The sequence below is a fragment of the Cetorhinus maximus genome, chromosome 13 (assembly GCF_964194155.1).
Source record: "Cetorhinus maximus chromosome 13, sCetMax3.hap1.1, whole genome shotgun sequence".
Lineage (NCBI taxonomy): Eukaryota > Metazoa > Chordata > Chondrichthyes > Lamniformes > Cetorhinidae > Cetorhinus > Cetorhinus maximus.
In genome coordinates, this window is record NC_135891.1 from 29,732,197 (window position 1) to 29,745,218 (window position 13,022).

Below are 13,022 nucleotides of genomic sequence, written 5' to 3' on the forward strand. Positions count from 1 at the left end.
GTCCACATCCACCTGCATTAACTGGTAAGCCTGTAGGTGGTATTATGATGAGGGGTTTCGACTTGAAGCTTTGCTAACATTTGTAACACCTTGCACACTCCTGGAGGGATCGATCTCTGTTCAAAAATGAAAAACTCTTGACAATACAGATAGCCGTCTGTGTTTTTAACAAAGCTTAAATATGTCACAAACTCTTCATTGTTTCAAAAATCTGAGCTTATTTATTGCTTGATAAATTGGGGCCTATTAAAGATAGCATTCTGTGCAGTTTTACAAGTTTCAAAACTTACCCAATAGTAGAAAAAGCAGACTGCCTTATTAACATGTTCATAAATCAGAGCATCTCCCTCGTATGCTGAGATATTATTCCAGCACCCAGCACACCTGCTCATGTATTTTTCTCCATTCCTGCCCAATTTCTCCTTCCATCCTGCCTCTCATTGTTTCTCACTTTTCCCTACCTCTTCCTCCTTCCCCTATTCCTCACCATATTCCTCACCTTCAACCCAATTAACCCCCATCCACTAACCCTATACAGCTCGAAGATGGTACTTGGTCTTGATGAGTCAATGTGTGATATGCAATGATTGGCAGGTTACTTCAAACTATTTGCAGAGGTTGGGCACAGTTCCATCGACTTAATGAATTGTCTGATGCAAGAAATTGTTATTTTCACAACATAATGCTACCTGGATGATTTGTATATAACATTAACTCACACTTTAAGGTAGAATATTTTAAAAGGTTGTATTTAACGTGTGTTTCTCCAGCAAAACCCACTTTTGTGATTCAGCCTCAAAACACGGAGGTATTGGTAGGGGAAAGCGTCACACTTGAATGCGGAGTCTCGGGACATCCTCAACCTCGCATCATCTGGACTAAGGGTAATAACAACCCAATTCCTGATGACTTCAGGTACACCATCACTTCTTCTGGCGGGCTGTTCATGCAGAATGTCACCTTTGAGGATCAGGGACAGTACAACTGTAATGCAAGCAACACTGAAGGGTCCATCCAGGCTGTGGCCCACATCATTGTACAAGGTACACAATAAGCTATTACTCTTCCTCAGCTATTGTTAATAATATTAAAAGCACAATCCATTGATTTAAATGACCAATACTGTCAAATGAAATTCATGAAGAAATACTTTTTATAAAAGCTATTTCAAAAAATTCTAATAAAAATAATTTTCTATTAATTTATTACCTAATTAAACTTTAGAAGGTGGGTGCATTTTCAAATCATAGCGACGCAAAAGCTCTGTAGTTCTTAAATATTAATTTTTAAAAAGAACCCTTGATAAAAGGTTGGAAATTCCTACAGTGATATTAATGAATAAACATATCTGGCATTTCTTTGTGTGCTTTGCAGGTGTCAAGTCATTTATTTAAATAAGTCCATTAAATCATGGACAACAAGAAGTCATATGCATTAAGTTCATGTTCAAGTTCAATCTTATCAATCATAATTTTTAATGCTCTGTATTTTCCAATCAGTATCAAAATAAAAGTTATCGGAAAAACCTAGGTTTTATTTGCTGTGTGTAATGGCAATAGCTTTCAGTTTTGATTTAAATTTCAACTGAAGTGATCGAACAAAGGATTAGCACACAATATGAAAACGATTATGTATCATGCAATTATATTTGTATTTGAACTTAGTTTAATGTTTTCCATTAACTCAAAAAGGCACTTTTTTAAAAATGTAGTTAAATCTGTCATGTTGTTGCTATTGAATTTTCCTTTCAGTGCAGGAGATATGCTTCAACACCCTAGCTATGTGAAAAACGTAGTATTTGCAGCATTTGTTTTATATCCTTGACTCAGGTGGCAGGGCTGCATCATAAATGAATCAGGGGATTCATACAGGTAGCTCTCTAACCCCTAACCTGAGAGTTGTACCTCTAAACTGAGTAAACTTGACTGTGTCCCACACTTGATGATTGAAGGGCTCATTGCCCTTCCTGGAGTGTCTGTAGGTAGCAAAACGTTGGCGTGGGGCTGCACTAACCATGATGTTTCATCAGTATGAAAGAGCTGATGCTTTCCTCCTCTGAGGGTCATGCTCATGCTAATAGCTTTGGACAAGTTATGTAAGAAGTGCCAACTATTAAGTAATTCCCAGGTGAGGTGAATGTGACTGCACTTGACATCAAGGCCACATTTGACTGAGTGTGGCTTCAAGGAGCCCTAGCAAAACTGGAGTCAATGGGAATTGGAGAAAAATCTCCGCTGTTCGGAGTCATACCTAACACAGAGGAAGATGGTTGTGGTTGTTGGAGGTCAGTCATCTCAGCTCCAGGACATCACAGCAGGAGCTCCTCAGGGTAGTGTCCTTGGCCCAGCCATCTTCAGCTGCTTCATCAATGACCTCCCTTCCATCATAAGGTCAGAAGTGGGGATGTTCACTGATGATTACAAATTTTCAGCACCATTCGCGACCCCTCAGATACTGAAGCAGCCCATGTCCAAATGCAGCAAGACCTCGACATATCCAGGCTTCGGCTGGCAAGTGGCAAGTAACATTCATACCACACAAGTGCCAGGCAATGACCACCTCCAACAGGAGAGAATCTAACCATCACCTCTTGACATTCAATGTCATTACCATCACTGAATCCCCCATGATCAACATCCTGGGGGTTATCATTGACCAGAAACTGAACTGGACTAGCCATATAAATACTGTGGCTGCAAAAGCAGGTCAGAGGCTAGGAATTCTGCGGGAAGTATCTCACCTCCTGACTCCCCAAAGCCTGTCCACCATCTACAACACACAAGTCAGGAGTATGATCAAAGACTCTCTACTTGCCTGGATGAGTGCAGCTCCAACAATACTCAAGAAGCTTGACACCATCCAGAACTGGTGTCCAGGATAAAGCAGCCTACTTGACTGGCAACCCATCCATAAACATTCACCCTCTCCACTACTAACACACAGTGGCAGCAATGTGTACCATCCACAACACGCACTGCAGGAACTCACCAAGCCTCCTTAGATAGCACCTTCCATGACCACTACCATCTAGAAGGACAGGGGCAGCAGACACGTGAGAACACCACCACCTGGAAGTTCCCTCCAAGCCACTCACCATCCTGACTTGGAAATATATTGCCGTTCCTTCACTGTCGCTGGGTCAAAATCCGGAACTCCCTCCCTAACAGCACTGTGGGTGTCCTACACCACATGGACTGCAGCGGTTCAAAAAGGCAGCTCACCACCACCTTCTTGAGGGCAATTAGGGATGGACAATAAATGCTGGTCTAGCCAGCAAAGCCCATATCCCATGAAAGAATTGAAAAAAACTATTACATTCACTCATTTTTGACCTCCCAAAGCATTGAGTCTTACTTTTTCCTATAGCTGATGTGATGGAATCCATGGTTTCAAAGCTTGTATTTTTTTGAGAGAGACCCTAATTGAAAAGGGAAACTGAAAAAGGAAATTGAACCTTCCAGTTTCCAGGAAAACTAAGACTGAAACTGATTCAAAACCAAATTTCTTGTGGAAACTGAAACTGGTTGAAACCAGATTAAGGGACACAGCTATCAAAGCTCAGATGATGATCCTGGTGGTGCAGTACAGGCAGATTGAAGAAGGCTGAAGCTGCATCCAGGAGCTGGGAATGGGAAAATACACAGTTGCTGCAGCTGTTTGTGTTACTTGAAGATACCATTAGTGGATCAACCATCTAGATTGTTGTAAGCAGAGTTGAGGTTCTGCAACATGTACCAGCGCTCTCCCTGAGGCAGCACTTAGCCTCAAGGAGAGGTACGCTCTTTCATGCGCATGCGTGAAAGAGGGCACACTCGCATTTGGGGAATCCCCCCCCCCCACCCCGCCCGCACAGGAAGTGCATAGCGCTTCCCGCCAGGTGTCACGCTGGGTGGGCCTTAATTGGCCCGCCCACGTAAAATGGCGGCGGGGCCCACTTCTCCGGTGGGGATCGGCTCCCCGTCCGCCGGAGATTGGGTCGGGTCGGGCCCACCCACCCTACAGGCAGAAAATTCTGCCCAGAGTTTTGAAGGATTTTGTGACTGAGATTCATGACATATATGTGGAGTGGACTGCTGAGTAATTTCATAAGATCTGTCTTAATTGTATCTGCCATTTAACGTGTAATTTATAGTTTATGATTGACTGCAATTTGTCTGTCAATTTGTGTCTATGTTGATTTTGGGTTAGATTGTTACAGTGAAATCTTGTCCATTGGTTTTCTCATTGGGGTTGTTCGGTAAATTCAGTTCTTTTGGTTTGTTGGTCTCCACGGGGATCATAAAACTGGTAGCAGCCAAAATACTTTTTGACTGATGGATTTTTGTTGAATTTGAGAAAACATCTGTTGGGGTAGCGATGCAGTCCAGGGGCACAGCACACTTTGGCTGTTTCTCCTTAATGTGCAGTATTCCATTGATCATACAACTGCTCATTAGTCTAGTAATTATAAATTCTTATAACAATTCATGAGTGAACTGCAGGAGGGGTATCTTATTAGTGTGTTCTGTGTCCAAAACACTAATGTACTGCAGGTTTGGTTGATTAAATGACTCCATATCCATCCTGCATTAGAAAGTAATAAATGTGAAACCTTTAATTCATCCTTAGTTTCAGCTATCTGTATTTTCCAATCTGAATGCATCTCTCCTGGGCTGCGACTTTTCCCTTTTGCAGCCCTGAATATTTTGCATGTGAAAGGCAGGCTGGTAATCTATTTTCAGGGAGTCCATTATACTGGAGTTGTGGATTGTGGGAGACTTACTGCAGCAGACACCTGGGACTCACCGTCGCAGGAGAAAGAACCAGCTTCTGATCAAGTTTATTTTCTGAGCCACTCAGTGCTCCGAGTGAGCCCTGCTGAAGCTTACCAAGTGGACCCTTTTAATGAACTCAAATCCCCTAAAGCAAAATATTGGGGGAGGTCCAGGAAATCCAGGCTGGCATATCTGTTGTTTTTAGTAAGACATATTCCAGAGGGTCTAAATCTACAATGTAGACACACCTGTGTTTATTGCTAATAATTTTAGATTTTCCCAATTGTTCTCTTAGAACCTTATGCTAAAAAGACCAGTTCTTATATAAAACAGCAGCAAGTTCTGTAGATGGTGAGGTTTTACATTATTAAGAGCCTTGGAGCCCTTTTACCTACAGCGTAATGGCGTATGTGATTTTTTATCAGTGCTTTATACGTTAGTGTGCAAAGCAATACAAATGTTTAAAATTTGTGGTTTTCTGTTTAAATTCAGTTCCAGCTAACATAATAAACACTTTGTACAGCAAACATTACTGTTGATGTAATAAGAAGGGCATGCTGATGAGATGAGGATTACATTCCAAAGGTTTGAAACTTATCTCTTCAAATATTAGTGTACGAATGCTTGACATATTTGTATGACATTCTTTTCTCTGCTACTTAATGGAAGTATTAATCTGTTTATTTTGAAAATGTCAAGTGAACGTGTTAATATGCTGATATTACACTGAATAATTTCTGAGCTAAAGAATTCTGATAAAGTAGCCATGAACCACAGTTCAGTTTCATGAAGATTGAAATTCATCTTGTGACATCAAATTCTTTTTTCGATGTTTTACAGCAAAGTGTAGGCTGCCTTGTGGCGTGAAACCAGCAATAAAACAATGAAATTGTACCAGTACCAGAGAGGCCTGGCTTCTCCCCATCCCTCCCCAGCTAAAAAGTCAGGGGTAGGGGGGAAAGCTCGTCCACGATCCTGACATCTGCCCTGCAGTAATTTAATGCAGGGAGCAGCGTTAATTGCTTTAAGGAGAAACTTCCGTCCCTTTCTCGGGAGTTGAAGTTCTTTAAGAGCTTTAAGCCAATCAGATGGGAGCTGTGGCCACTGCTGGGACTACAGGCAGTCACAATGCTGAGGAACCTGGTTAATTCCGCAATGGGGAGTCCCCTTGAGGGAAGGTAGGAGGATGCGGCAGGGGTGAGGGGGGAGTTGGTGGCGCTGGGTTCAAGAGGCCATGTGGGAAGGTTAAAGGGGGGAATGACCTTGGGGGGGTGGTAGGGAGGAGCTGGAGGCAGGATGCCTCCGATGGGCCCAGGGGGACCCACATAGGAGGTTTCCTGTCTCCTTGCCTGACACTTGCCCACACAACTAAACCTGCTGAGCTGAGCTTCCCAGATGGCATGGACAGCTTCATTATTGTGCCCAACTAAATTCAGACCTAGCACCCAGAATTATTACTTAAAACTAGCTTTCTAATATCGGTTCCATCTTGCTTCGACCAATTATTTTCCTAATTTGAATGAAAGTTTGTAAAACTTTACATGGTTACAAGCATGTCACAATGGTTGGCTGTTTACAGCATTGGGGCTGACTATTTGTATGTTGAGTCTCTGTCCTGCTCTTCCATTGTTTTATACCATTTGTCCTTTATTAGCACAATATGAACTGGAATTTCTGGCACAGTTTCAGGTGTAAGAGTTTACACCCTTTTATTTCAAGGGCATTCACATATAATTGAATTGAATCAGTTTTACATCAAGGAAACTTTGCTATGCATGAATTTCCTCAGTAATTTATAATACTTTTGAGATATCTCTGCCAAAACCATTTCATTTACATATGAAAACTTCATGCGCAAGACCAGCCTGTGCGGGTTTCTCATGAGTAATCTGTTGCTGTATGTACATAAGTTAATGCCTTAGCTTTTAAGCACAGCGCGACCCAAATCAGCTGAAACTGATGTAACTCAAAATTTCTGGAGTTTAATGCCAATTTTCTTTTTAAATAAATGCTTTTTGAGTCCTGCTCTATATTAACCAAAGTGCTTGCCGTCTCATTGCACCTGAAATTTGTCTGATGTCATTTTCAGCACAATTTTTCCATAAGTGTGATCCAGGAAATTCTGGCTCCATATTATTCACTTCCTGTGATTGTGGATGTAATAATAAAGGGGTGAATTTTACACCCCTATGTTATTACCCAGATGGGGGCTGAAGTCCCACTCTAAATCAGTTAAGGCTGCCCGCAGCATTTTTTTGGTTGGCAGGGTGCCCATGAGCTTTTCAGTCAGGGGGCAGGTAATCCATCGTCCTGTAAAATCCACCCCATAGTAAGAGTTTCAGGCAAGAGAAGATCTTTGGTGCAACTTACCCACTTGTCCACACACCATATTCTCTTGGTACATTTCTAATAACCCTAAATCCCATCTGTTGACAAGAATGCTAAGTTGAGTATTCCAGTTTAACTTGTCTAATTCCTTCTTGAAAACATATGAAAGTTCTTTGTACTTAATTTGCACCCCTTGTATTTAAAGTCTATACATGACAGAAAACCTTAGTTGTATCTAATTTGTCTAAACCTTTCATAATTTTAAAAACTTGTATCCTTTCTCCATCTTTGTTCAAGAGAGAATGGATCCGGGGTAGTCAATCTTTCCTCATATATTATTCACTAAAGTTACAAGATATGACATGTGGTTCTTCTCTGTACACCTTCCAATAACTGAGTATCCTTTCTGAAATAGGCAGAATAAAACTGCACGCACTAATCCAGATGTGGTCTCACCAGAGCCAAAAACAGTTTAAATTGGTCCCTCTATGTCTCTAAGTCAGCTTGCTACGATTCTACCGCCCGGTTCACATGCAACCTGCAGCAGAGTCTTAAGGTTATCAGGGTTTATTCCTGTGAAGGGGGTAGAGGGAGAATGACCATAATGGAAAGCCTGGTGCTCTGTTGTGTCAATCACATCTACATTATCACACCAGGAGACATGGGAATGGAGCGATAATAGATTCATGTCCAGAACTGCAAAGATTTACTCTATTTCTGTTGAAGGTTAGATGATCCAGAACTGAGTAGGTATGAAATGAAAAGAATAATTGTGGAAACAGGTTAGAATTTACATAATTCTTGTAAATGAGAGAACTGTATGGTGACAGATGTAATGTTCATATTAGAATATCATGAGGAGAAAAATGCTGCAGAATAAAGCATTAGTACATCTCACTGGGGTTAAGTGTGCAGTGAACAGAAATTTCTCCAGATGTAGCAAGAGACCTTTATTGAAAAATGGCCTGGCAGATTCACAATATGTGACCCTGGAGTGTTTATTGCTTTTAGATTTGGAACAAACGTTTAAGACGCAACATGATATTGATGTTCCTTTATGATATTTCCATGATCTGTAGAATAGTCCAGCCTGTTTCCATAGTGAGGACATCCTCCTGAATATTGCTCATGGCAAAGTTGAGCATCTGGATATTGAACAAATATGCTGCCTGGAAAAGATTCGAGTGGGATTTTTTTTTTTGTTACATTGCCCTCCGTAAACAAGTATAATTGGTGTGTAGCAGCAAGTAAAATCGGCAAAGAAATTACATTTGGCCATATTTCCAGTTGGTGAAAGAAGCGGCAGGTGAGGTAGCAGCTTCATCACAAACTTAAAATTAATATTCATGCTATTTTCAGCATTTACACCATATCTGGATTTGTTCATTTCTATGTCCTCTGCCTGCAGGATTACCGGGCAGCTGTTCAATGCAGAAGGGAAATTTTAATGGGCCAGAGAAAGTCAGAAGATTATGTGCTTCCTCTCTTTTCCCCCTTATCTTTGTCCATTTAGTTCACTCAAAGGTTTTGTACTTTGCGAGGTGATCTTGCCATATTTTGGTTAAGCTGCAAAAATGTAGAGGGTGGGTTTTTCCACTGGGATCATGGAATTTGTATGTTTCCAGGAGAATAGATGGATGCCAGGTCAATGAGCTTGAACCACAAGAGGAATGCTCACTCATGGTTCTCCCATCACAAATAAAAACAGAGACAGATTTGCTTGAATTTGTTCTATACAAACTGTGGAGGCAGTGACTGAGTTATACCTCTTGCCACAATCTGGCCAGCAACCAAATTCCATCAAGAACATGGCAGTTCAGCCTTTACACCTGAGGTTTATTGTAGATATGCTGCATCACTGGTTTATGGAGAGAGTATTCCAGAGTGACTTAAAAAAAAGGCAGCCCATCTTGCACCCATTCAAACAGCATAATGTGCACTTTGCCGCCACATGATAGGGATTAGGTGCAGGGTGCTGCATCGTTTACCCTGATTCAAATTATGCCTTCACCTTGGATTTCCTTTTAACTGTTACCTGCAAATTTCGGACGAATGCTTGAAACCTTGTTACACCGGAACCACAGCATAATATCTAGGTCTTTGATTCTGATCTAACTATAAAAATATATAGTAACTTTCTAAATTTGATTAGATACAACTGTATAGTTAGGCAAAATTCAACATCAAAAGAATGCAATGTTTTGCTCAATTGGCAGTCTTCCACACTCACTAATGTTTAACTGTCATTTGTTCTGCTTTTTATTTCTCCAGATGGTCCAAGATTCTCTGTGATTCCCAGCAATCAGGTTGTGGTGGAAGGAACTGCTGTGGATTTTTACTGCCTTGCAGAGGGAACCCCAGCCCCAGTAATTGCCTGGACTAAAGCAGGTCTCCAATATGTTTATTTTCAAGTGCAATGGATATTGATTTCAAAGTTTAACTTATTCAACTTTTGTACCTAAAAGTTTGCCGGTGAAATGACATAGATAATTGAAATACATAAAAAAGTTGACATTGTTAAAATTATTAGTCCTATTAAATAACAACACTGCAGGGATACTAAACTACCTCATAAGATTGAATGGTAAAGCATTGCCAGAATGACTTGCCATTTATAATGTGTCCTATTTATTTCAAAGAAACGATTCTGAAAATTTTGTGATATAGGGAACTCATGTGAAAGAAAGATTTGCATTTATATGGCACCTTTCATGATCTCAGGACATCCAAAAGCATTTTACAGCTACTGAAGTAATTTTGAAGTGTAGCACTGTTTTAATACAGGAATGTTTGACCCCAGCCTGTTTGAACCCTGCATGGTAAGGTTCGGGCTGTTTACAGCCACGCACCCACTCTGCTTCAGGGGAACGTTGGCGCGAGGTGCAATTGGAGGGTAACAAGTTTGTGTAGCCTGTTTCCAGATATGATTTGTAATGTATTGAAAATAAATTAGTTATTTAAGAAGTTTTTTCTTTAAGCTAAGAATTTGGAGAAAACTAGACTACATGCAGTTCTGATGTATTTTTGACAGCCACACAGATTGTACTGTATAGAGCAGATCTTAGCTCCCTCCCCAGTGTAATATGAAATATTGAATTTTTCTACTGCACAGTGTTACATAGAAAAATACATACTGAATGGTTCTATTTACAATTAAACCACTTTTACAGTAATGACAGACTCCAGGAAGCACTCATCTTACTTCTGAAAGATGGCACCAGTTACCAGATGACAAATATTGCTGAAAGGGGGAACAGGTTAGCACAGTGAATAAAACACTGATCTTTTACCTCTCGGGTGGCTCCTTGTCTTCTGATGACATCATTCAGCAGCATTTTGGATATAATTGGACAGACACTGAACAACCGCCTTCCAGGAGTTCGCACCGGATGTGTCATTTCATTTTACAGGCTTCCTGCAGCTGATGCCCATCTCCCCGTAGCTCCTTCCGCTACAATGTCAATCGTGGCTCAGTTGGTGCCACTTTTGCCTCTGAAGCACAAGGTTCCGGATTCAAGTCACACTCCAGGGCTTGAGTAAAAAATTAAAGCTGACACTCCAGGGAGCGCTGCACTGTGGCAGGTGCCAACCTTTGAATGAGACATTAAACTGAGGCCCCATCAGCCTGCTAAGGTGGACGTAAAAAATCTCTTGGTACCATTTTGCCCAAGAACAGGGGAGTTATCCCTGGTGTCCAAGACAATATTTATCCCTCTACCAACATCACAAAAAATCAGATTATCTGGTCATTATCACATTGCTGTTTTGCGCGCATATCGGCTATGGCATTTCCTACATTACAACAGTGACTACACTTCAGAAGTACCTCCATTCGCTGTAAAGTGCTTTGAGATATCCAATGGTGACGAAAAGTGCTATGTAAATCCAAGCCTTCCTTTCTTTTGTGATCTTGAGGGACTTGCTACTGACAAGTGGGATATCACAGCCTGCTGGTGGAAGGTCATGACCCCTGGTTTTCAAACCTTGTTTCACAGGAGACAGCTGCTCTACAGTGAGATCACACCTGTTCCTGTGTTCTCTTGCAGAAACATTGGGAACCACCCACATTACAACTCTCTATTCCCAACTGCTGTGGCACTCTGGTCATTTACATAGTAATAGTGGCTCATGTATGCACAGGAGGAAGGGGTACATGGCAGTAGAATTCCCTGTGGCCCCCCCCACCCCCCCTTCCACTCTTCCCCATGCAGTACTAAATATATGGACAATGTTTTATTCTGGATTGTTAACAATCCAGATCTGTGTAACTGCTGTGTCTCATTTAAGGCCACAAGGTTTAATTCTCATGATTTCCTGAGCCATTGAGCATCTGACTGCTCTTGGGCAAATCCTGTGCTCAGATACAGATGATAAAGAACAGCAGACTGTCTTGTTTTTAGAAGCTTCACTCACAAATTCAAAAAACTGACAAAATGTCCAATCTGAAGCGTTTTGGGAACATCCCAATTTGTTTTGTATTGTTTGTGCTAGTCGATCACTTGGGATGTGGCACTCAGAGTCAAGAATAAAGTGTAATCTTTCCAGGTTAATGAAGTCGGGTGCAATGCAGAAGAGGACATCTACCACCTGTGGTATGCAGGCCCTCGTTGTGGCTGATGTTACAGTGCTCTGCAGTTTTTGGCTGGAAGGAACCAGAGCTGTGGAAATTGAGGGCATTTGTCACCTTCATTGCACTGACAATGCCCCACAAGAGGTAGACTGCTGTTTCATATCTTCATAGATCATCTCACAGGGATGGCTAATCGCTTCCTTGGTGAATGATCAGGTCAGAATGCATAAGACATCATTTTCTTTCTGCTGCTAGTCAATCTGTCATGCAGCATGCACATGGAGACAGAAAACCCTTAGTGGGAGGCAATGTTCCTTCTAATTTCCCTTTGCTGTGTGTGGCCCATTTGTTGCACTAACCATAGATAAAAGCAAAATACTGCGGATGCTGGAAATCTGAAACAAAAACAAAAATAGCTGGAAAAACTCAGCAGGTCTGACAGCATCTGCGGAGAGGAATACAATTAACGCTTCTATATTTCTTAGTTCTGATGAAGAGTCATACGGACTCGAAATGTTAACTGTATTCCTCTCCGCAGATGCTGTCAGACCTGCTGAGGTTTTCCAGCTATTTTAGTTTTTGTTGCATTACCCAGTCCCTTTAAGATTGCCATGAGGCCACATAATCTTAAAGGGACCACTTCTTGTGAACAGCCTGTTTGAATGCTGCATGGTAAGTTTTGGACTGTTTCATGGCCATACACCCACTTAGCTTCGAGGGTGTGAGGTATAGTTGGAGGATAACAAGTTTAACTAGTCAGTTTCCATTGTGAATGTTGACATAAGAATTTATAAAGAAAGAAATGACAGGAGGTACACATCAGATATATGATTTGTAATACATTAAAAATAAATGAGCTATTTAAGTATTTTCTTTCAGCTAAGAATTTAGAGAAAACTAGACTACATGCAGTTCTGTTGTATTTTTGACAGTCACACAGATTGTACTGTATAGAGGCGATCTTGGCTCCCTCCCCAGTGCAGTATTAAATATTGAATTTCTCTCCTGCACAGTGTTACATGGAAAATACATACTGAACAATTCTATTTACAAGTAAGCTGCTTTACAGTTAGCTATCTTCTAAGTAGAGATGTATTTCCCTTTCTGAGTCATCTCTGCTCTTTGAAAGCTTTATTTCTTCCCCCTCATTTTTTACCATTTTGTTTCCATTCCCTCTTTTTGTTGGTTTCTCACTGGGTAATGGTTTCATGATTGCTGATCACCCTCCAGTTCCCTGCCCTTATCGTAATTCTTCAGACATGAATCCATACAACTGATTGTCAGAACATTTGGTCATAGAGGACATCACAGCCAAGCTTGATCCTGTCTGCTTGATGCCTAAGCCACTTCTAGTAGATGTTGCTGGACAG

The 13,022-nt window shown here is 41.2% G+C and overlaps 1 protein-coding gene across 1 annotated transcript in view; it reads left to right on the plus strand.

The window, feature by feature from the left end:
• LOC144688513 (peroxidasin homolog) overlaps positions 1–13,022 on the plus strand; it is a 229,769-nt gene that overhangs the window by 173,681 nt on the left and 43,066 nt on the right. Inside the window, exons 10-11 of the mRNA XM_078555175.1 lie at positions 771–1,043; positions 9,354–9,470. Coding sequence (XP_078411301.1) covers positions 771–1,043; positions 9,354–9,470 — 390 coding nt within the window. The remainder of the gene's footprint in view (positions 1–770; positions 1,044–9,353; positions 9,471–13,022) is intronic.